Source organism: Gorilla gorilla, chromosome 8, assembly GCF_029281585.2.
Source record: "Gorilla gorilla gorilla isolate KB3781 chromosome 8, NHGRI_mGorGor1-v2.1_pri, whole genome shotgun sequence".
In the NCBI taxonomy this organism is placed as follows: domain Eukaryota; kingdom Metazoa; phylum Chordata; class Mammalia; order Primates; family Hominidae; genus Gorilla; species Gorilla gorilla.
In genome coordinates this window covers 36,169,398-36,194,531 of record NC_073232.2, presented here as the reverse complement: position 1 = coordinate 36,194,531, position 25,134 = coordinate 36,169,398, and the positions used below count along the sequence as shown (strand labels likewise).

The 25,134-nt window shown below is 39.5% G+C and overlaps 1 protein-coding gene and 1 non-coding gene across 20 annotated transcripts in view; both read left to right on the top strand.

The window, feature by feature from the left end:
* The window catches only part of ACBD5 (acyl-CoA binding domain containing 5), an 84,493-nt gene that overhangs the window by 3,970 nt on the left and 55,389 nt on the right, over positions 1 to 25,134 (top strand). For 10 of the 19 annotated variants that reach the window (XM_055353352.2, XM_031015646.3, XM_031015647.3 and 7 more), the window contains exons 3-8: positions 3,080 to 3,200; positions 6,478 to 6,550; positions 14,820 to 14,934; positions 18,417 to 18,551; positions 20,099 to 20,302; positions 22,648 to 22,754. In XM_055353352.2, the coding sequence (XP_055209327.2) occupies positions 3,080 to 3,200; positions 6,478 to 6,550; positions 14,820 to 14,934; positions 18,417 to 18,551; positions 20,099 to 20,302; positions 22,648 to 22,754 (755 nt within the window). Of the gene's footprint in view, positions 1 to 3,079; positions 3,201 to 6,477; positions 6,551 to 14,819; positions 14,935 to 15,032; positions 15,066 to 18,416; positions 18,552 to 20,098; positions 20,303 to 22,647; positions 22,755 to 25,134 lie in introns of all 19 variants that reach the window. The other 9 variants (XM_055353351.2, XM_031015644.3, XM_031015645.3 and 6 more) reach the window with 1 other exon arrangement.
* LOC115936106 (U7 small nuclear RNA) lies at positions 5,983 to 6,044 on the top strand. The gene has a single exon (XR_004071688.2). It is a non-coding gene; the product is annotated as a U7 small nuclear RNA (small nuclear RNA).

Sequence of the window (25,134 nt, the reverse complement as noted above, 5' to 3'; positions counted from 1 at the left end):
AAGTTAACATACCCTGTCGGCCGGGTGCGGTGGCTCACGCCTGTAATCCCAGCACTGTGGGAGGCCGAGGCGGGCTGATGCTGAGGCGGGCTGATCACAGGGCTGGCGGATCACAAGGTCAGGAGATTGAGACCATCCTGGCTAATACGGTGAAACCCCGTCTCTACTAAAAATACAAAAAATTAGCCAGGCGTGGTCGTGGGCGCCTGTAGTCCCACCTACTCGGGAGGCTGAGGCAGGAGAATGGCGTGAACCCGGGAGGCGGAGCTTCCAGTGAGCCTAGATCACACCCCAGCCTGGGTGACAGAGCCAGACTCCGTCTCCAAAAAAATAAAATAAAATAAAATTAAATTAAATTAAAAAAAAAGATACCCTATCAGGCCAGGCGTGGTGGCTCACACCTGTAATCCCAGCACTTTGGGAGATCGAGGCAGGCCCTGAGATCAGGAATTCAAGACCAGCCTGGCCAACATGGTGAAACCCCACCTCTACTAAAAATACAAAAATTAGCTGAGTGTAGTGGCGAGTTCCTGTAATCCCAGCTACTCGGGAGGTTGAGGCAGGAAAATCGCTTGAACTCGGGAGGCGGAGGTTGCAGTCAGCTGAGATTGCGCCATTGTACTCCAGCCTGGGTGACAAGAGCCAGACTCCAACTCAAAAAAAAAAAAAAAAGATATCCTATCAAATGGTAATTGTGTTGGTCAACATCCAGTATACTGTTATCCCCTGAAACTAAGTTGATATTAATTGAAGCAGAAGTTTGTTATAATGGATTATAAATATTTTTGTAATACTACTTTTAAACCATTTGATTTGCTCTGAATCATTATGCAAAGAGCAAGATCTTGGAGTTTTTTGTTCCTTGTTTCTCAATCCTTATTTAAGGCCTGAAATAGTAATGAATCCTATGGCATCTATGTTTGGTATGACCTTAACCTTTTAAAATTAAAAGTCTTAGCTAATATTTCAAATACATATGAAGTACATCATGTGTGAGCACCTTGAGGACAGAAATCTTACTTGAGTGTCTTACACACAGACTACACTCAATAAATGTTCTCGGTTTTTGTATTTTTAATACCATTCACCTAAGCCAATAAACATATTTGGTTGACTTACTGAAGATATTTTGAGATTAGACTTTTGATGTTTTAAATTTAGATTTGTGTTATTTAAATAAGTGACCATTTTAAACTGTGGTTTCTCCATTTTTTTCCCTCTGCTTTATAAAGGATTGTATCATTAAAACACTATCTGTTAGGTACTCCTAAATGTGCATATATTATACAGATAATGATTATAGTGATTTGAGAATTAATTATGCACTCTCGGCCAAACCTGAAACACTAGTTCTCAGTTTATCTCTGTGGTAATTTCCACAGCACAGCTTTTTTTTTTTTTTTTTTTTGAGACCAAGTCTTGCTCAGCTGCCCAGGCTGTAGTGCAGTGGTGTGATCTTGGCTCACTGCAACCACCGTCTTCCAGGTTCAAGCAATTCTGTCTCAGCCTCCTGAGTAGCTGGGATTACATGCACCCACCGTCATGCCCGGCTAATTTTTGTATTTTAGTAGAGACGGGGTTTCATCATGTTGGCCAGGCTGGTCTTAAACTCCTGACCTCCGGTGATCCGCCTGCCTCGGCCTCCCAAAGTGCTAGGATTAGAGGTGTGAGCCACTGTGCCCGGCCCACAGCTCTTATAAACTGCTAGCTTATGCAATTTACAAATTTTAAAAAATATCTTGTTACAATTGTTATTTTTCAAATTTTGTTATAAAGGTAATATACACTGATGTTTAAAACTTTTTTAAAAACACATAAGTGAAAAGGAAAATAATTTGTGTACTTACTATTCAGAGATAGTCTTTAAACATTTTATGTTTATCTTTCTACTGTACTTTTTATGTATATAAATATTTTGCCAAAAGGTATCATATTACATATGTTGTTTTTAAACTTATTTTTCTAAATTTGTAGTAGATCATGGAACTTATACCATTATTTATATTTTTCTACAATATAACTTTTTAGGGCTACAGTTATAAATTGTCCTGTTATATTTATATATCATAATTATTTAAACAGCTATTATAAAACATTAACATTCCAATTTTTCCGTTATTGAGAATACTGCACTTATAGCACTTGCTTATACAATTTGAATTTTTTTTTTTTTTTTGAGACAGGGTCTTTCTCTGTCACCGAGGCTGTAGTGCAGTGGTGTGATCACAGCTCACTGCATCCTTGACCTCCCCAGGCTCAGGAGATCCTCTCTGCTTAGGCTCCTGAGTAGCTGGGACTACAGGGTGTGCCATCACACCCAACTAATTTTTGTTTTTATTTGTAGAGACAGGGTTTTGCTATGTTGCCCAGGCTGGCCTTGAACTCCTGGGGTCAGGTGATCTGCCCACCTCAGCCTCACAAAGTGCTGGGATTACAGACATGAGCCACCACAACTGGCCAATTTAAAAATTTTAAACATGAGAAAAATTATAGATATGCTAGAAACATATATGAAGAATTATCCTCAAATTGATGTCTCCAAAATTACAGAGGTAGGAAGTGAGGAATCTATTTTATCTTAGATTAATTCTTTTTCTACCATAGTGTATACTCTTTGGCTTTAGCCCCAAATTCCTCATCTACTGAGAATTTGAAATTTGGCAGAGTACACATATAACTTTTTCACTTACACTAGTCAGTTTTGATTTGTCATAAGCTTTGAATAAAAGTACCTTATTACGATTGCTTAATAATAGTTATTCTATATTTTAGTATGTTTTTAAAGAGACATTTGCAGGTTATTTTGGTTATATCTACAGCATGTCTATTCATGTATTCTTTTATTTATTGAACCATCTTAGGCATTGCTATTAAAGTTTAAAATCTCAGAGTGTTTTGAAATCGAAGAAGCAAGCAACTAACAGAACCATAACTTTTGTTTCTATAAGCTAGAAATAAATCATTATCTAAAGTATTAATGCAATATAAAATCACTATTAGTATAGCTAAGCTAATTTATAACCTGAGATTATCAGTTGTATTCCCCAGGTGATTTGTATTTAATGTGTGTTTCCAACAGGTTCATTCCAGCCAACAAATGAAATGATGCTTAAATTTTATAGCTTCTATAAGCAGGCAACTGAAGGACCCTGTAAACTTTCAAGGCCTGGATTTTGGGATCCTATTGGAAGATATAAATGGTAATTTTTTGTGTAGAGCTATGCAAGAATTTAAATTTTAATGACATAATTATCATATGGCTATTACTTAAGTGGTAATATATTATTCTGTGCAGAAAGTGTCCTAGGTATTGGCTACAATTTTTATCCTCCAGGTTTTCTTTTTTGTTTGTTTTTGAGATGGAGTCTCACTCTGTTGCCCAGGCTGGAGTGCAGTGGCAGGATCTCGGCTCACTGCAGCCTCTGCCTCCTGGGTTCAAGTGATTCTTCTGCCTCATCTTCCCGAGTAGGTGGGATTACAGGTGCGCGCCACCACGCCCAGCTAATTTTTGTATTTTTAGTAGAGACAGGGTTTCACTATGTTGGCCAGGCTGGTCTCGAACTCCTGGGTTCAGGTGGTCTGCCCACCTCGGCCTCCCAAAGTGCTGGGATTACAGGCGTGAGCCACCATGCCCAGCCTTCCCAGGTGCTCTTAGTACAATTTTACACAAATAGGAAAATCTTGGGGAGGAGAGGAAAACAGTAAAACCAAAAGGGATAGGTGCATCAAAGATAAAGAAGCATTATCAGTTAATCTTTGCTTTCATGGAGTTTTTCCCTTTTTTTTTTTTTTTAAGGCAAGAGCAACTCCCAACCTAAGTTAAATAAACAAACTTTTAACTGCCTCTTTTGCCTGCAAGAAAAATAATGGCTTTTCCTTGTTTGTATTGAGCCTTGAAGATAATAAATAACTAGGAATATGACTCAGGTACTGCCATGCTAACTTTTTATCTAAGCCGTCACTTCTGACCTACTGTAATTGAATAGAAATTTGATTTTTTATATACTTAAAAGAATTCTAAACTAAAAAGTATACTTAAATGAATTATAAACTATAAATTAAAAGAATTATTGATACAGGTACCTGTACTCATCCGTGCTGTTTTCCCAGTTGACTAACAGTTGATACTCTTAATGCAATTGAAGCCTTCACAAATGTCTGAGAAAAGTCAATTTTAGACTGTACGTTATGAACAGAATATGCTAATTGGTGAAGCATGTTTCATTTATTTATTTATTTTTGAGATGGAGTTTCACTCTTGTTGCCCAGGCTGGAGTGCAATGGCGTGACCTCAGCTCACCGCAACCTCTGCCTCCCAGGTTCAAGCGATTCTCCTGCCTCAGCCTCCTGAGTAGCTGGGATTGCAGGCATGCGCCACCACGCCTAGCTAATTTTGTATTTTTAGTAGAGACAGGGTTTCTCCATGTTGGTCAGGCTGGTCTTGAACTCCTGACATCAGGTGATCTGCCCGCCTCGGCCTCCCAAAGTGGTGGGATTATAGGCGTGAGCCACGCCCCCCTCCCGCCCTGGTGGTGAAGCATGTTTTAAAACCCACACCTTTTTTTTGGACACAGGGTCTCACTCCCATCACTCAGGCTGGAGTGTAGTGGCACCATCATGGCTCACTGCAACCTCTGCCTCCTGGGCTCAAACAATTCTCTCACCTCAGCCTCCCTAGTAGCTGGGACCACATGCTTGTGCCACCACACCCGGCTAATTTTTTAAATTTTTTCCTAGACGGGGTTTGCATGTGTTGCCCAGGCTGGTCTCGAATTCCTGGTCTCAAGTGATCCACCTGCCTTGGCTGGGATTACAGGTGTGAACCACCATGCCACACCAGTTTTTGGTTTTTTTTTTTTTTCTTCAGATGGAGTCTCACTCTGTCGCCCAGGCTGGAGTGCAGTGGCGCGATCTTGGCTCACTGAATCTCCGCCTCCCAAGTTCAAGCAATTCTCTTGCCTCAGCCTCACGAGTAGCTGGGATTACAGGCGCGTGCCACCACGCCTGGCTAATTTTTGTGTCTTTAGTAAAGACAGAATTTCACCATGTTGGCCAGGCTAGTCTCGAACTCCTGACCTAAAGTGATCTGCCCGCCATGGCCTCTCAAAGTGCTGAGATTACAGGCGTAAGCCACTGTGCCCTGCCCATTTTTGTTTGTTTGTTTGTTTTTTCCCCACACATTGTGATGCTTAGTTTCTTCACCCTGAACTGGAAGTGCCATAAGCTTGTTTTAAGATTTCTTAGTTCTCTACTTTCCTTTAAGATCTTTATGAATTGTCACAAAATAACAGGTTAAATGAAATAGTAATATGTTATTATTTCATATAACTTAATTTTAGTAGTATTAAATATTATCTAATATAATTTGATTTGCCCATTTTAAGAAGATTTAATTATTTGCTTCATGTTTTTCCCCTAGAATTGACCTTTGGTGGAGTTAAACTCCTTCGGGGAAAAACATATAAAAAGGGAGGTTTACATGTCGGGCAAAAATTTGAAAGAACTATTATTATTTAGGGGTTTAAAAATTTCCTGTCTCTCACATTTTCAGTATCCTAGAAGTGAGAAACCATTTCCATTTTTAGTTCAAATGTACAAGTTAGGCTCTTATTTAAATTAATAGAACCTGTTAACCAAAATGTCTGTTCATTTAAAACATGTCTGGCTGGGCGCAGTGGCTCATCCCTGTAATCCCAGCACTTTGGGAGGTCAAGACAGTGGATCACATGAGGTTAGGAGTTCGAGACCAACCTGGCCAACATGGTGAAACTCCATCTCTACTGAAATACAAAAATTATCTGGGTGTGGGGGTGCATGCCTGTAATCCCAGCTACTCAGGAGGCTGAGGCAGGAGAATCTCTTGAACCCAGGAAGTGGAGGTTGCAGTGAGCCAAGACCACACCACTGCACTCCAGCCTGGGCAACAGAGCGAGACTCTGTCTCAAAAAAAAAAAAAAAAAAACCAAAAAAAAAACCATGCCTGAGTGTTACAGCTCTTTTAGAATTTTTCTAGTAGGCTTTCCGGTAAAGACCAGAAAGCCTATTGAGAAATTTATATTAAAAAGAAAAAGAAAAAATAAAACATGCCTGTGACAATTAATGTAGTCTTCTACACTTGATCTTAGCCAAAACCTGAGAAGCAATAATGTAGTCTTCTAAAATGTTTATTTCTGTTACTGTTCTTTGTAATAATATAAAAACTTTAAGGGTTCTTATCAAATATTTATGAATGGTCTGTAGTCTCTGGTACATTACTACATAGATGGGTTATATACTTATTTGTTTTAAATACTATTTAATTTGCTAGTTTATTTGCTGTGATAATTTTCTTCATGGTAGCACATTTAAGACAATCCTGTTATGGCTTTAAGTAGAACCTGTTTTAATTAGTAACCCTATAGCATCAACTATAAATTGTATTCTGAGCAATTAAAATCAGATGTCTCTTTGTCATTTTGTGGATATTTTCATTTCTAGGGATGCTTGGAGTTCACTGGGTGATATGACCAAAGAGGAAGCCATGATTGCATATGTTGAAGAAATGAAAAAGGTAGGGAAAATAATTCACAGTTAAAATGAAAATTCAGAGCAGCTCTAATTTAATTTGGTTATCAGACAAATTAGCTGCTTTACTTTAAGGAGATTGTAGTATGTTATACAATAGAATCTAGATTATTGGATTTGTTAGGACTTTTCTGCTTCATTAAAGTTCATCTTAAGATAAGTGTTTTTTCCCTAAGATATATCACACTGTGATGATGTGATGTTTTATTTTGTTTTTGTTTTGAGATGGAGTCTTTCTCTGTAGCCCAGGCTGGAGTGCAGTGGCATGACATTGGCTCACTGCAACCTCCGCCTTCCAGATTCAAGCAATTCTCCTGCCACAGCCTCCCAAGTAGCTGGGACTACAGGTGCACACCACTACACCCAGCTAATTTTTGTATTTTTAGCAGAGATGTTGTTTTTCTATGTTGGCCAGGCTGGTCTTGAACTTCTGACCTCAAGTGATCCACCTGCCTCAACCTCCCAAAGTGCTGGGATTACAGGCATGAGCCACTGCGCCTAGCCTGTTTTTTGGTTTTTAATCTCCCCTATCTTTCTCTATAGTCAACTTCTGGAGAAAGTGTAGAAATAGTAATCTTTGAAAATATTGAAGTCCCTTACTCAGGAGTCTAGGAAGTAGCTGGACTCTCTTGAAAGTATTTCTGCTTTGGAACTTTTTACTTAGTTCAACAATGTTCTCATGCAAGTTTTCACTCGTAAATTGAGGTAGGTATTCTCATCACTGGACTGTTGTAAGAAGTCACATTTTTCTGTGAGTACATAGATCCTTCAGAAGCAGAATAAGATAAGGAAGTTTTCAGGTTCTCTCCTAACTAGTAAGGAGGGGCATTCATTATTAACTAGCTCTTTTAAGTGTGTCAAAGGCATTCTTTTGAGGAGCAAGTATATGAAGAAATCATGAATTTTAAAGATGATCATAGAGTCTTTTTTTTTTTTTGAGATGGAGTCTCACTCTGTTGCCCAGGCTGGAGTGCAGTGGCATGATCTTGGCTGACTGCAACCTTCACCTCCTGGGTTCAAGAGATTCTCCTGCCTCAGCCTCCCAAGTAGCTAGGATTACAGGTGCACACCACTACACCCGGCTAATTTTTGTATTTTTAGTGCAGACGGGATTTCACGATGTTGGCCAGGCTGGTCTCAAATTCCGGACCTCAGGTGATCCACCTGCCTTGGCCTCCTAAAGTTCTGGGATTACAGGCGTTAGCCACCATGCCCGGCCGGGACTTTTTTATAAAGAACCATTTTTATGTTAGACATGGATCAGAGGTTGTGAAATCTAAGTTTGATAATTTTAAATAAATTATCTTTGAACATAAAGAAAATCTGTAAAAAGGAATAGTTTTTTGCCATATGATTTGATGGTATTAATCTCTGTAGTAATTTTTATTTGTTATTACTAGATTTAGACTTGTTTTTTTTTTCTTTTTAAATTTCTTCTACATTGCTCATAGTCATGCCCTTTATTACATTCTTGCAGTTTTTATTTGGTAGACTTTGTAACCAAGGGCAGAGTTTCGTTCTTTTGGCTATTAACTATGTCAATAACACAATAACAAATAGGCCTTTCAAAAGCAGAGAACGAAAGATAATCTAAAGCCTTTTGGTTTCATAACTATGTCTCTCTTTTTTTTTTTTTTTACCTTAAATTTCTTTATAATTTTTAGGACATACTTCTATAACATAAAGTTGAATTGACACATTAAGTAAAATTTACTCATTTGTCCTATTCAATTGTGTTAATTAATGGTATAGCCACATTTTAAAGTTGGAGGATGATGAGGCAATGTGTATTCTGCCTTTTTCCTAAGAAAGATTAAAACTATATTGCTGCTGAAATACCTGTAACTCCTTTAATTAAAATAATTTACTCTTTTCATTCACACTTTAACAATTTCATTGCATTTTGTGAATATGACAAAGTTTACAGTGCAATTTTAGAGGTAAACCTAAAAATATCAAGATATCCATAAATTGAAATTTTGATTACTCTTTTGAATTATTTTTAGAGTTTAGCTTTATGACTATCAGTTGATAAAATTGCATGTTTCTAAATAATGTTGTGGGATAGTACATTATCCCAAAGATTTGATTATTGAATTTGGGACTTATTCTAATTTCAGTAATTTACTAATTGAAGCACTTGTTAAATTACCTCCTTAAATATAGTTTTTGTCATTATTCTTTTTTTTTTTGAGACAGGATCTGGTTCTGTTGCCCAGGTTGGAGTGCAGTGGTGCGTGCCTCAGCCTCCCGAGTAGCTGGGATTACAGGGGCATGCCATCACGCCCAGCTAATTTTTAGTATTTTTAGTAGAGATGGGGGTTTCACCATGTTGGCCAGGCTGGTCTCGAACTCCTGACCTCAGGTGATACACTCACCTTGGCCTTGCAAAGTGCTGGGATTACAGGCATGAGCCACCGTGTGCCTGGCCTGTCACTGTCATTATTCTTTACAGTATAAATCTAATTTTGTGTCTTTGCAGTCAGAGGTTTCAGCAATCTTATTAATTTAACTATATTTTATAATGATGTTTTGTAGAAAGTGACTTTTCATAATTTATAAGTTGTCCCATAAAATATCACTGAGAAAGTTGATTGAGTAAAAAATTCTTTTAACGCCGGCTGTGGTGGTTCAGGCCTGTAATCCCAGCACTTTCCGAAGCCGAGGCGGGCGGATCACCTGAGGTCAGGAGTTTGAGACCGGCCTGGCCAACATGGCGAAACACCGTCTCTACTAAGAATACAAAAAAAATTAGCCTGGCGTAGTGGCATACGCCTGTAATCCCAGCTACTCAGGGGAGGCTGAGGCAGGAGAATCGCTTGAACCCGGGAGGCAGAGGTTGCAGTGAGCCGAGATTGCGCCGCTGCACTCCAGCCTGGGTAACAGGGCAATAATCTGTCTCAAAAAAAAAAAAAAAAAATATATATATATATATATATATAAACATAATAGGATTATGTTTTGTAGAAAATTACTTTTCGTAATTGATAAAGTGTCCCATAAAATGTCACTGAAAAACTTAATGGAATAAAACATTATTTTAATATAATGTAATAGGATTTTAGCTTTGAGGGAAAGTAATGTGGTTTGAGGGGTGGGAGAAATGCATGTTTCATTCAATAAGGTTTATTTATAGAAGTATAAAATTCTTTTTTTTTTGAGACGGAGTCTCACACTGTCGCCTGGGCTAGAGTGTAACGGCGCCATCTTGGCTCACTGCAACGTCCGCCTCCTCGGTTCACACCATTCTCCTGCCTCAGCCTCCCGAGTAGCTGGGATTACAGGCGCAAACCACCACATCTGGCTAATTTTTTGTATTTTTAGTAGAGATGGGGTTTCAAACTATGTTGGCCAGACTGATCTCAAACTCCTGACCTCGTGATCTTCCCACTTCGGCCTCCCAAAGTGCTGGGATTATAGGCATGAGCCACCACGCCCGGCCAAAATTCTATTTTTTTTTTTTTTTTGTACAAATTTAGGCTCTCTTCTGGGGATTTCCAGAATATTCAGCTAACATTTGAATAATGTGCCTTATGTCTGTTGAATTTAAAAAGAGATGGGTGTACTAAACCCTGGCTACACATTAAAATCACTAGGGGATCTTGTGAAAAAATAGAAATGCCCCAGGATGACCCCAGACTAATTATTTCAGGATTTCTAAGAGATTGGGATAATCACTGTAATAGAGGGAGGATTAGAGGATGGTCTCATTAAAGATGGAATCTTGGCCGGGCGCGGTGGCTCATGCCTGTAATCCCAGCACTTTGGGAGGCTGAGACAGGCGGATCACCTGAGGTAAGGAGTTGGAGACCAGCCTGGCCAACATGGGGAAACTCCATCTCTACTAAAATACAAAAATGTAGCTGGGCGTGGTGGCGGGCGCTTGTAATCTCAGCTACTAGAGAGGCTGAGACAGAAGAATCACTTGAATTAAGGAGGCGGAGGTTGCAGGGAGCCGAGATCACACCATTGCACTCCAGCCTGAGCAACAGAGCGAGACTCTGTCTCAGAAAATAAATAAATAAATAAAGATGGAACCTGAAAGTTGCCATGGCAGAGGGTCTAGTCCATAGCTCAACAACTCTAGAACACCAACTGTCTCTGAGTACTGAGGGTTGGCTTTTGTTTTAAGGTTTCACTCACAGTAAACATCTTTTGCAGATTGAGGGAAAAAACAAATGCCAGTTTCTTAAGTTAAAGTGAGTGATAGGCTTCTAGTGATCAGCATACTCAGAATTGATATCTAGGTCACTCTTCAAAAGGTTAGAAGCGCTTGGGAGACTGAGTTAGTGATTCCATTGAACAGAGAGTAGAGCATTAGGATTTGGATGGCTTTAAGAGATGTGGTCATTTTGGACCAAAAAAGCCTGAGGAATTTAGTCTTCGCTTTCTTAGAGTATATCTACACCTTTCCAGTATATTTTCATCATGTAGAAATGATGTCTCTCACTGAGGAAAAGTGCTGGATAGACCTAGAAAAACTATGGGGCTTTGGATGCCTCTTTTCTGGTGTCCATGCAGCTTACCAGATATTTCTGTCAAAACATTCTTCATTTGGTTGGGTTATAATATATTAAATTAGCTTAGTTAACTTATAACTTTAGACCAGGGGTGGCCAATCTTTTGGCTTCCCTGAGCCACACTGGAAGAAGAATTATTTTAGGCCACACATAAAATACACTGATACTAACGATAGTTGGTGAACTAAAAAAAAAAAAAAAAAAAAAAATCGCAAAAAAAATCAGAATGTTTTAAGAAAGTTTACGAATTTGGGCCAAGCGCAGTGGCTCACACTAGTAATCCCAGCACTTTGGGAGGCCGAGGGGGTGGATCTCTTGAGGTCAGGAGTTCCACACCAGCCTGGGTAACATGGTGAAACCCCGTCTCTACTAAAAATACAAAAAAATTAGCTGATCATGGTGGTGCATGCCTATAGTCTCAGCTACTCGGGCAGCTGATATAGGAGAATTGCTTGAACCCCAGAGGCAGAGGCTGCAGTGAGCCAAGATCATGCCACTGCACTCCAGCCTGTGTGACAGAGTGAGACGCTGTCGCAAAAAAAGAAAAAAAAGAAAAAAAAAAGAAAGTTTACGAATTTGTGTTGGGTATTTAAAGCCGTCTTAGGCCACATGCTGCCCGAGGACTGCAGATTGGACAAGCTTGGTTTAGATAACATCTTCTCTGAGGGTAGGCAGTAGATACCTAGACTGAGATTTGCCTGTGTCTGCTTGTGTGTGTGTGTGTATAGTCTGTATCTCATGTGTGTACATGTGCACCATTTCTTGTATTTCAGTATTGGTGTCAGGGAGATAATTTTGCAAATGGCTGGGGATCATTCTTGGTTTGTGTATGTTTAAAGTTGCTTCCTCAGAGAATAACCTCTTCAAAAGGGTGGAGGCAAGGGCTGAAAAACTTCCTATTGGGTACTGTGTTTACTGTATGGGTGACTGGATCAATAGAAGCCCAAACTTCAGCATCACACAGTATACCCTTGTAACAAACCTGCACATGTACCCTCTGAATCTAAAAGAAAAAGAAAAAACAAAGAGAGTAACTTCATCAATTTTGGATGTGTCTTGTTTTGGCTACTGTGTCTTCACTATATTAACTACTGAAATTCTGGTTTGTTGAGAGAATGAATACTCAGTTAATATTCGCTTAGTGCCAATGGATACTCCTTTTATTTCGTTCTGACACTTCAGTCCACAGTTTACTCTTTTACCCTATGCGGCATGAGAAACCCAAATGCTGAATTTAGTAGCCTTAAAAATAAGGACAAAGTTAAGAAAGAGATCTTTTAATAAGCCTTGAGAAGTAGAGGTGTTGCTTGGTGGTCAGGGTGTGGTATGCAATTGGCTTACTAGATTCTGCTAACTGAAGTCTTTATATTACGGCAGTGTGGGATAGTGTAAAGGGTGCTGATTTATGTTTGAATTATTTCTCTGCCATTTATTAGTTGTGACTTGGTCACATTAAACATTTCTTTTGGTTTGAATCTGATTTATCTCAGAATTATTATTATAATTCAAATATATTACAACTCAGATATTTATAATAAACAATAAAACATTCCTCCACATGGCCCTAGCCTCATAACAAATGTTTCCTTTAGCAAAAAGAAATTTTGTGATTAAAGCATTCCTTTCACAGTACATTCAGAGGAGCAGCAATCAGATAATTTACTACAAGCTGTAAAGTTAAATTATAATCACTAGAACCAGTTATTGTTAACATAGTTCATTCTGTGTAATCTCTCTCAACAACCTCCTCCTACACATATAACACAGTGGGGAATGGTGTTGATGAGCATGTAATCCTATCAGAGTTGCTGACTACCATAGACCACCAGTGATCCATCTTGTATTTGGTTTAGAAATAAAAGCATGTTGTTTGAACAAGAATTTTAGGGTTTTGGCCAGGCGCAGTGGCTAACACCTATAACCCCAGCACTTTGGGAGGCCGAGGTGGGCAAATCATTTATGAAGGTGTCTGAAATTGCTTGAAGGTGAGAACTGCTCGAACCAGGAAGGTGGAAGTTGCAGTGAGCCGAGATCGCGCCGCTGCACTGCAGCCTGGGTGATGATGGAGCGAGACGCTGTCTCCAAAAAAAAAAAAAAGAAAGAAAGAGAGAGAGAGAGAGAGAGAGAGAGAGAGAGAGAGGGAGCCAGTTCTGGTATCTTTTTTTTTTTTTGGAAACAGAGTGTCACTCTGTTGCCCAGGCTGGAATGCAGTGGTGTGATGTTGGCTCACTGCAACCTCCACCTCCTGGGTTCAAGCAGTTCTCTCGCCTCAGCCTCCCAAGTAGCTGGGATCACAGGTGCATGCCACCAAGCCCAGCTAATATTTGTATTTTTAGTAGAGATGGGGTTTCACCGTGTTGGACAGGCTGGTCTCAAACTCCTGACCTCAGGTGATCCTCCCGCCGCGGCCTCCCAAAGTGCTGGGATTACAGGCGTGAGCCACCACGCCCGGCCCCTGTTATCATATTAAACATCCTGTGATTAGCACACACAGAGCTGACTTTATTCTTTTTAATATATGCAAAATATTTCAAATCTAGAAGTACTTTAATTTCTTTGATCAGTCACCAATTGATGGCTGTTTAGTTAAATACCTTTTCAGTTAATTTACCTTGTTCTTTAAATTTGGTGATTCTAAATTGGCTCATATTTATGAAGGTGTCTGAAAGTGATTACAATTTCCTACTTTACTTTTGTGCCCTGTTAGAAATACTACGCTACCTTATTGTTAAAGAACAGACATCATAATTTTACTCTAACTTCAGTTTTCTATTTCATTTAATGAAAGCCCCTAGTTTTTTTGTTTGTTTCCTTTAGTTTTTTGGAGACAAGATCTCGCTCTGTTGCCTAGGCTGGAGTGCAGTGTGGTGTAATCATGGCTCACTGCAGCCTCAATTTCCTGGGCTCAAGAGATCCTTCCACCTCAGCCTCCCGAGTAGCTGGGACTACAGGCGTGCACCGCCATGTCTGGATAATTAGACAGTTTTTTTTTTTTTGTAGAAATGGGCCCTTACTATGTTGCCCAGGCAAGTCTCGAACTCCTGGGCTCAAGCCATCCTCCTCCTGCTTTGGCCTGCCAAAGTGCTGGGATTACAGGTGTGAGCCATTGCACTGCGCCCCCTAGCTTTAATACACAATTTATAAGTTATTGTATAAAATTTTACATGAGGCTCATGTAAAATAGTCTTCAAAATGAGAACACTTTTAGATCTTTAATATACTTGAAGCTTTTCTAGGAGTGTATATACTTTTTTTAAAGGATTCCTTTTATTTTATTTTTTAATTTTTGGAGATGGCATCTCACTCTGTCACCAAGCCTGGAGTGCAGTGGTGCCATAATGGCTCACTGTAGCCTCGACCTCCCAGGCTCATGCCTCAGCCTCTGGAGTAGCTGGGACCACAGACACACACCACCGTGCCTGGTTAATGTTTTTAAAAAAATTTTTAAGAGACAGGGTCTCACTGTGTTGCCAAGGCTGGTCTCAAACTTCTGGGCTTAAGCCATCCTCCTGCCTTGGCCTCCCAAAGTGCTGGGATTACAGGCATGAGCCACCACCTCACCTGGCCACAGTGTGTATACATTAAGTATGTAATTAATGTAGATCCTTCAGAGAGTCTATTATGAATGTCAAATATTAAAATTATTGACAAATTGGAAATAGGAGATTATTTGATACTAGTGGAGATCAAATTAAGAGTTTGTGATTTCACAATATTTGTTTCTTTTGATTACAGATTATTGAAACTATGCCAGTGACTGAGAAAGTTGAAGAATTGCTGCGTGTCATAGGTCCATTTTATGAAATTGTCGAGGACAAAAAGAGTGGCAGGAGTTCTGATATAACCTCAGGTTGGACTATTCTACCTATTTTTAAATTCATCAACTGATATATTATGCACATATTAATATTTGTATCTCTGATTTTTTTTCTTACTTTCACGCGCCAGTCCGACTGGAGAAAATCTCTAAATGTTTAGAAGGTAGGAGTCATGAAATCATGTAAAAGTTTTGTTTAAAATTTACATGTCAAAAGAATTCTGCACAAACTTACAGAACTTACAATCTTGTCACCCAGGAGTTTTCATTCCAGGCAAACACATTGTATGAAGTTCCAAAACATTATAAACCCTTAAAATTTTAACCCTTAAGTGGTAAGCTATTAAAATACACCAGGTAGTTTACTTAGTATATTCGAAATTATAGCAGAATTCATGGTTTTATTTTGATAGATCATGTTTTCTATTTTGCTTTGAGAATTACGTTAATAGTACTTTGAATTCAATGATTTACTAGCTAATTTTAAAATGGATATGTTGGCCAGGTGTGGTGGCTCGTGCCTGTAATCCCAGCACTTTGGGAAGCGAAAGCGGGCAGATCACCTTGAGGTCAGGAGTTCAAGACCAGACTTGCCAACTTGGTGAAACCCCGTCTCTACAAAAAACACAAAAATTAGCCAGGCATGGTGGTACATGCCTGTGATCCCAGCCACTTGGGAGGCTGAGGCACAAGAATCACTTGAACCCAGGAGGCGAAGGTTGCAGTGAGACGAGATCACTCTGCTGCACTCCGGCCTGAGCAACGGAGTGAGATGCTGTCTCAAAAAAAGAAAAAAACAAACAAAAAAAGAAATTAAAAATGGATGTGTTTAGGGTGTGGTTTAACTGTAGCATAGTAAGCTAATGCAAGACAGTTAATCATTTAGCTTGTTTTCTTTTTTCTTTATTTCGGTTCAAGCATCTCTGCATGGATTACAATTTCTATTTTTTTTTTTTTAGAATTTTGTCTTCATGTACACAAAGGATTGAAAGGGTTATGTTTTGCATACTTGTAGGAGTTGAATAAAATGGGAGATTTGTTGGTATTAACTAAACATTTGATCTTGAATTTTTTTTAGAAAGCAGAGTGAAATGAGACCACAAGAGTCAATTTAAGAGAAAATTATATACCCTTTAAATAAAAATCGCCTGGCATCCCCTTTTTTTCCCTTGACATCCCTATTTATAAGACATCTTTTAATAATTGACAATAATGGCAGCATTTCAGAATAGTAATCTTCCTGTGCTGAAATCGGTCCTTGTCACGGTCATAAACCACGTGCAAGTAGTACTGACTGCTTACTGGGCATAACTCTACCACATCATTCTACATCTGATTTGCTTACAGAAGTCAAATATTAACAAGTAGTCCTTCTTACAAGGCATGCTTATTCAATTCAAAGAAAAAACTAAATGTTTTCTTCTTTTCTTTTCTTTTCTTTTTTTTTTTTTTTTGAGATGGAGTCTTCCTCTGTCACACTGGCTGGAGTGCAGTGGTCCCATCTTGACTCACTGCAACCTCCACCTCCTGGGTTCAAGCAATTCTCCTGACTTAGCCTCCCAGGTAGCTGGGATTACAAGTGTACACTTGTATTCTTGTATGGCTAATTTTTGTATTTTTAGTAGAGCCAGGGTTTTGCCATGTGGGCCAGGCTGATCTCGAACTCCTGACCTCAGGTAATCCTCCCAACTCAGCTTCCCAAAGCACTGGAATTAAAGGCATGAGCAATTGTACCCTGCCAGAAAAAAAAAATTAAATGTTTTATGTATGTCAGGCATGTTGGGATGCAGAGGGAAATAAATCTGGATCTGCTGCTGTGGTGTCCAGCCACTGGCCAGAAGCAGATATTTAAACAGCTAATTATAAAACAAAGAAGAGTAAATAATAGTAATAAAGGTGGAGACTCACAGCTACCTAGCTATAACTTACAATTTTAAAAATCTTTGAAGACCAGAAGTTTTTTGGTAAACTCATTTGGCAGCAAAACCTGTCTGATATGAACTAAAAATCTGGGGAGTAAAACCTGACCTGAAGTAAAACGAGGGTATTTTGAGTCTCTGTCCTCTTTAATGTAACTATTTATATGTTTTGCTGCAAAAATCATATTCTCTTTTTAGTGAGAGCTGCCATAGACTCTATTGGATGTGTTACATAATATACCAAATGGCATATGTACCATATAACCTTTGCAAAATTAGAAAACTTGAGATTTCAAAATGTATCTGGATCCAAGGGTTGTTAAGTAAGGGATTGTGGACCTGCACCATAATTTTTTTAACCTGAGCCATTCTGGTGGACATTTAGGTTATTTACTCCTTTGATCTTCAGAAAATACTGCTGAGAATAACCACATACATTTGCCATTTCACATATGTGAAAGTATATCAGTAAGAAATATTAGAAATGGAATTAGAAATGTTTGATGTTTGTAATTTTGTAAGATATTACCAAATTGCAAAACAGTTTGCAGTCTTGCCTTTTTTTTTCTAAACAAAGCATTTTCTTAAAAGTAGCCATTTAGGTCCAATAGAACAGTTGTATCAGTTTTACATTGCCATTTTCAGAATATACATATACAGTAAGTTTTGAAATCAGGAATGATGAGTCCTCCAATTTTGTTATTTTTCAAGATTGTTTTGGCTAATCTTGATCCCTCGCATTTTCATATGAATTTTAGAATCTGCATGTCAATTTTTGCAGAAATGCCAGCTTGGATTTTGATACAGATTGCAGTGAATTTGCAGATCATTTTGAGGAGTATTGTTACCTCAAAAATATTGTCTTTCAATCCATGTTCTCAAAACAGTGTCCAGTAACCAACAGCATTGGTAACAAATGTGATCTTTATAGAAATTTGGAATCTTAGATCACCCTAGACATACTAATTCAGAATCTGCATCTTACATAGCTCTCAGGAGATTTGTATGCACATTAAAGTTGAGAAGCTCTGATGTATTTACCCTCGGGATATAGCTTTGGCCACTTGGACAATTTGCTTTTGTAAGTGATTGATCACATTAATGGATACTTTAAGAAAAAAACTTAAATATCATAAAGACAGATAATGTGAGTTGTGCACCTGAAGCCCTAAAGGTAATACAGGAATAAAGTTTTTAAAATGGACCCCAACTGTAATATTGATGAGATTGTTGGTAGAACCAAAAACATATTTTTGTTGTCAGCATTCTAGCATATAGGAAGTATCTCTTCACTTGCCATGTATGAAGATCCATTGATCTCTAACTTTATTTTGATTGATATTAACTTAAAAATAATTTACCCTCTGCCTGATTCAGAAAGGATTTAAGATAGCTTGATCATAAGGTGATAATTGAAGGAATTTGTCTTGTAATATATGTATGTTTATAGTCAAAGAAAATAATACTATTATATATATAACATTTTAATTCAAAATTATTTTATTAGTTATTTGTAAATTTTATTAGTATTACTTGGAAATTATGGCATTATTGTATATTATCACATTGTGAGTAAGTGGTCATTTCATGTTTTAGATCTTGGTAATGTTCTCACTTCTACTCCAAACGCCAAAACCGTTAATGGTAAAGCTGAAAGCAGTGACAGTGGAGCCGAGTCTGAGGAAGAAGAGGCCCAAGAAGAAGTGAAAGGAGCAGAACAAAGTGATAATGGTAATGTTTGGAAAATCAGTTAGTGATTTTACAATAAATAAACTAAGAGGGTATGAAGACATTTGGGCTGATTTGGTATTGTAGAAGATTAAAGCAGGTGCTGGGATGTAAGCTGTTGACCTTATAAACAAGTTTGCTGTGGACCAAAAGGCTCTACTACATAGTATAGGAACAGCCAACCTTATGCATAAATGGAATAGGTGTTAATTGAAGGCTGACAAGAATAAGCCACTCCTCCAAATGGATGGCCTGAAATGCCACATTAGACATGTGCTATTTTAAGGTGTTGTTTCCAACATGAATCTGCATAAGTTACTAAGGATAGGAGACAAGTTAGACTCTCAATATCTTACCAAAAATAGAATGGAATCCAGAGAATAGGATAAAGGCATAGTGTTTTTTGTTTTGTTTTTGTTTTTGTTTTTTTATGAGATAGAGTCTCGCTCTGTTGCCCAGGCTGGAGTGCAGGGGTATGATCGCTGCTCACTGCAGCCTCTACCGCCCTCTGCAGCCTCAAGCCATCTTCCTGCCTCAGCCTCCCAATTAGCTGGGATTACAGGCATGCACCACCACACCCCGCTAATTTTTGTATTTTTAGTAGAGACAGGATTTCACCATGTTGACCAGGCTGGTCTCGAACTCCTGACCTCAAGTGATCTGCTCACCTCGGCCTCCCAAAGTTCTGGGCTCATAGGCATGAGCCATCACACCCAGCCTACAGGCATAAATTTTCATGAAGAAGGAACATTGGAATTATGGCTTAGAGCATTGAGGGCCCTGTTGGAATACCAATAACACACGGGAAGACTGTTTTCAAAAGGGGAGACAGAAAGACACTAAAACAAACTGCGGCCGGGCGCGGTTGCTCACACTCGTAATCCCAGCAGTTTGGGAGGCCGAGGTGGGCAGATCACCTGAGATTGGGAGTTCAAGACCAGCCTGACCAACATGGTGAAACCCTGTCTCTACTAAAAATACAAAAATTAGCCAGGCATAGTGGCGGGCGCCTGTAATCCCAGCTACTTGGGAGGCTGAGGCAGGAGAATCACTTGAACCCGGGAGGCGGAAGTTGCAGTGAGCCAAGATCATGCCATTGCACTCTAGCCTGGGTGACAGAGTGAGACGCTGTCTCAAAAAAAAAACTGTGTAACTTACTTTTGCCTTCCCTTTCCAGTAAGGTATGACAAATAGCGCCTTCTTTAAGGATCCTTTTTATCAGCTATGTGGACCCCTTTGCACTGCTAGGTCTCATAGAGCAATTTGCTTATGCCTAAGGGAGTAAAAAGACTTTGAGAGATTACTTTTTAAAAGAAATTCTAGAAGATTGACAGGGAACTGAAACAGTTTTGAAGCCAGCATAGTTTGGGTGAGCTCTCAGCATATAGTAAACCCCATTTCAAGGAGCACACCTTCTCTTTGATCCAAGTAGGAAACCCTTCAAAGGGATTGTGGTAGGTTAGGGAAATGACAGCTGGATATTAAAACATGGTATGCAGAAGGTGACCCACTGTGAACTTTTATGAATCTTTCCCATTTTCTCGTAAAAGATAAGAAAATGATGAAGAAGTCAGCAGACCATAAGAATTTGGAAGTCATTGTCACTAATGGCTATGATAAAGATGGCTTTGTTCAGGATATACAGAATGACATTCATGCCAGTTCTTCCCTGAATGGCAGAAGCACTGAAGAAGTAAAGCCTATTGATGAAAACTTGGGGCAAACTGGAAAATCTGCTGTTTGCATTCACCAAGGTATTGTCCCCAAATAATTCTGTGTCCAGCCTCTTTCCTATGAATAGTCTTTTAATAATTATAGGATCTTTAGGATCAGTTTAATTTAAAAATCTCTTATTTAGTAATATCTTAGGGCTTATTAATATTATAAGTGTTTATAGTTTTGAAAAAGAGTGAATTAGGGCCAGGGTTATATATGTATCTCTTTCTGTTGCCCAGGCTGGAGTGCAGTGGCATAGTCATGGCTCACTGCAGCCTTGAACTCCTGGGCAATCCTGCCTCAGCCTCCTAAGTAGCTGGGATTACAGGCATGTACCACCATGGCCAGTTAATGTTTAAATTTTTTGTAGAGACAGGGTTTTGCCAGGTAGCCCAGGCTGGTCTGGAACTCCTGGGTTCAAGTGATCTGCCTGCCTTGGCCTCCCAAAGTGCTAGGATTACAGGTTTGAGCCATGCACTGGCTTATTTTTTAATTTTTAGGGATACATAATAGTACATGTGAGAAACATCATTTCTTTTTCTTTTCTCTTTTTTTTTTTTTTTTTTTTGCGATGGTGTCTCGCTCTGTCACCCAGGCTGGAGTGCAGTGGCGCAATCTTGGCTCACTGCAACCTCTGCCCCCTGGGTTCAAACAATTCTCCTGCCTCAGCCTCCCCAGTAGCTGGGATAACAGGCACGTGCCACCATGCCCAGCTAATTTTTGTATTTTTAGTAGAGACGGGGTTTCACCATGTTGGCCAGGGTGGTCTCAAACTCCTGACCTTAAGTGATCCACCCGCCTTGGCCTCCCAAAGTGCTGGAATTACAAGTGTGAGGCAACGCGCCCGGCCGAGAAACATCTTTTTTTTTTTTTTTTTTTGAGACAGAGTCTCGCTCTGTTGCCCAGGCTGGAGTGCAGTGATGCGATCTCAGCTCACTGCAAGCTCCACCTCCTGGGTTCACGCCATTCTCCTGCCTCAGCCTCCCGAGTAGCTGGGACTACAGGTGCCCGCCACCATGCCCAGCTAATTTTTTGTATTTTTTAGTGAGACGGGGTTTCGCCGTGTTAGCCAGGATGGTCTCGATCTCCTGACCTTGTGATCTGCCCTCCTCTGCCTCCCAAAGTGCTGGGATTACAGGCGTGAGCCACAGTGCCCAGCCAAGAAACATCATTTCGTAATGTAAGAACCAAACTTGCCTAGTTGGATCTTACATTTAGGCATCCTGCTTGGTAGGTGGTTTTCTCTTATAGGGTTATTAGGTTTTATAAGATTTCACCTAGGCTGTCTTTATGGAATTCAATGATAAAATATTTTGTAATCTTTTCAAATAAAAATTATCAACTAAATTCAAAGTTTTGGTAAATTTTAAAAAGTGCGGCTTGATAAATCAAATTCGTCTCTCAGTATAAAAATAATATAAGGCTGATGAATTTTGAAAATGGAATGAAGGTCAGGCATGGTGGCTCACGCCTGTAATCCCAGCACTTTGGGAGGCGGAGGCGGGTGGATCACCTGAGGTCAGGAGTTCGAGACCAGCCTGACCAACAATGTGAAACTCCGTCTCTACTAAAAATACAAAAGTTGGCTGGGTGCGGTGATTCATGCCTGTAATCCCAGCACTTTGGGAGGCTAAGGCAGGCGGATCACCTGAGGTCAGAAGTTCGAGACCAGCCTGGCCAACATGGTGAAACCCCATCTCAAGTAAATATACAAAAAATTAGCTGGGCTTGGTGGTGTGCACCTGTAATCCCAGCTACTTGGAGACTGAGGCAGGAGAATCACTTGAACCCAGGAGGCAGAGGTTGCAGTGAACTGAGATCACACCACTGCACTCCAGCCTGGGCGACAGAACGAGACTCCATCTCAAAAACCAAAAATAAACAGTATTTTGGGAGGCCAAGGTGGGTGGATCATCTGAGCTCAGGAGTTTGAGACCAGCTGCACCAATATGGAGAAACCCTGTCTCTACTAAAAATGCAAAATTAGCCAGGTGTGTTGGCCCATACCTGTAATCCCAGCTACTCGGGAGGCTGAGGCGGGAGAATCACTTGAATCCGGGAGGCGGAGGTTGCTGTGAGCCGAGATCGCGCCACTACACTCCAGCCTGGACCACAAGAGCAAAACTCTGTCTCAAAACAAAACAAAATGAAACAAAAATTAGCTGGGCATGGTGGTGGGCACCTGTAATCCCAGCTACTTTGGAGGCTGAGGCAGGAGAATCGCTTGAACCCGAGAGGTAGAAGTTGCAGTGAGCCAAGATCACACCACTGCACTCCAGCCTGTGCAACAGAGCGAGACTCCATCTCAAAAAAACAGAGGAATAAATTTATTTTTCTTCTACTATAGTATAATTACCCTATCTGCACTTTTGTTCATATTTAGATATAAATGATGATCATGTTGAAGATGTTACAGGAATTCAGCATTTGACAAGCGATTCAGACAGTGAAGTTTACTGTGATTCTATGGAACAATTTGGACAAGAAGAGGTAAAAATGACATTTTCTGATTGGTGTATTTTCAAAGTGGTGTATTAGAATTCAATGCATAACTTCTGTTAGTAGCAAATATACATGCTATTTTTCATTTTGAAAAGATACTCCTAAAATGTTTAAACATTTGTATTTTAAACTATTTTTTATGAATTCAAAAATAGGTAAAATTCTGGAAAAGTCAAAGAAAAATTAATAATAATTAACTACTCCATTATAACTAATAACATACATATATTTATAAATATTCTAGGAGACGTGGGATGGGGATGCAGAGAAAACACTTTTTATGCTAGTCCCAATGTTTGAAACATTTATTAATGTTCAGGAAAATTGAATGATCTTCTTTGTTGTTTTTTTTGTTTTTTAGAGATAGGGTCTCTGTCTGTCACTCAGGCTGGAGTGCAGTGGTGCAATCTCGGGTCACTGCAACCTCCGCCTCCTAGGTTTAAGCAATTCTCCTGCCTCAGCCTTCCAAGTAGCTGGGATTACAGGCATGTGCCACCACACCTGGCTAATTTTTGTATTTTCAGTAGAGACAGAGTTTCACCATGTTGGCCAGGTTGGTTTCAAACTCCTGACCTCAAGTGATCTGCCCACCTCAGCCTCTCAAAGTGCTGGGATTATGGACGTGAGGCATTGCACCCAACCTAAAAATGGGTTCTTGATATGTTGCCTAGGCTGGTCTCAAACTCCTGGCCTCAATCAGTGCTCCCACCTCAGCCTCCCAAAATGCCGGGATTACAGGTGTGAGCCACCAAGGCTGGCCTGAATAATTTTCAAACAAATAAGTCTGTTCTCCACATTGACTGTAATTCCCTGGATTGAAATTTTTAGTGGAAATAATTTTTAAATTTCAGTTAATTAAGATCCAGTATTGGAAGAGAAAACTTGAAAAAAAAATTATAGAACATCCGTGAATTCTTTTTCTCAACTTTTTCTGATAATGATGATAGCAGTATTTTAATTTTTAGATTTTTAATTTTAATGGGCACATAGGTATATATATTCATGGGTTAGACTGGGCTCAGTGGCTCACACTTGTAATCCCAGGAGGCTGAGGCAGGAACTTCGCTTGAAACCAGGAGTTTGAGACCAGCCTGGGCAAGATGGCGAGACCCCCATCTCCACTTTATTTTTGTAAAATATAAAAAATATAATAAATATATATTTATGGGGTATATGAGATATTTTGGTGCAGGCATATGATGTGTAATAATCACATCAGGGTAAATGGAGTATCCATTATTTCAGACAGTCATCATTTCTTTGTGTTCCAAACATTCCAATTGTACTCCCTCAGTTATTCTAAAATGTACAACAAAGTATTGCCGACTATAGCCACTCTGCTGTGCTATCAGGTACTAGATCTTATTCATTGTATCTCTATCTCCATGAGTTTAATTGTTTTAATTTTTAGCTCTCACAAATAAGTGGGACCATTTGAAGTTTTTCTTTCTATGCCTGGCTTACTTCACTAAACATAATATCTTCCAATTCCATTCATATTGCAAATGACAGGATCTCATTCTTTTTTATGGTAGAATAGTACTCTGTCGTGTATATGTACCACATTTTCTTTATCCATTCGTCTGTTGATGGACACTTAGGTTGCTTCCAAATCTTGGCTATTGTGAATAGTGCTGCAATAAACATGGGAGTGCTGATATCTCTTCAATATATTGATTTCCTTTCTTTTGGGTATACGGCCAGCAGTGGAATTGCTGGTCATATGGTAACTCTATTTTTGGTACTTTTTTTTTTTTTTTTGAGACGGAGTTTCCCTCTTGTTGCCCAGGCTAGAGTGCAATGGGACGATCTTGGCTCACTGCAACCTCCCCCTCCTGGGTTCAAGTGATTCTCCTGCTTCAGCCTCCCGAGTAGCTGGGATTACAGACATGCGCCACCATGCCCGGCTAATTTTGTACTTTCAGTAGAGACGGGGTTTCTCCATGTTGGTCAGGCTGGTCTCGAACTCCTGACCTCATGTAATCTGCCTGCCTTGGCCTCCCAAAGTGCTGGGATTACAGGCGTGAGCCACCACGCCTGGCTTGTTTGTTTGTTTTTTAAGAAACTTCCATACTGTTCTCCCCAGTGGCTGTACTAATTTTACATTCTCACCAACAATGTACAGGGGCTTCCTTTTCTTCACATCCTTGCCAGCATTTGTTATTGCTTGTCTTTGGGATAAAAGCCATTTTAACTGGGGCGAGGTAATATCTCATTGTAATTTTGATTTGCATTTCGCTGATGATCAGGGATGTTGAACACCTTTTCATATACCTGTTGGCCATTTGTAGGTCTTTTGAGAAATGTCTATTCAGATCTTTTGCCCAGTTTTAATCAGGTTATTAGATTTTTTTCCTATTGAGTTGTT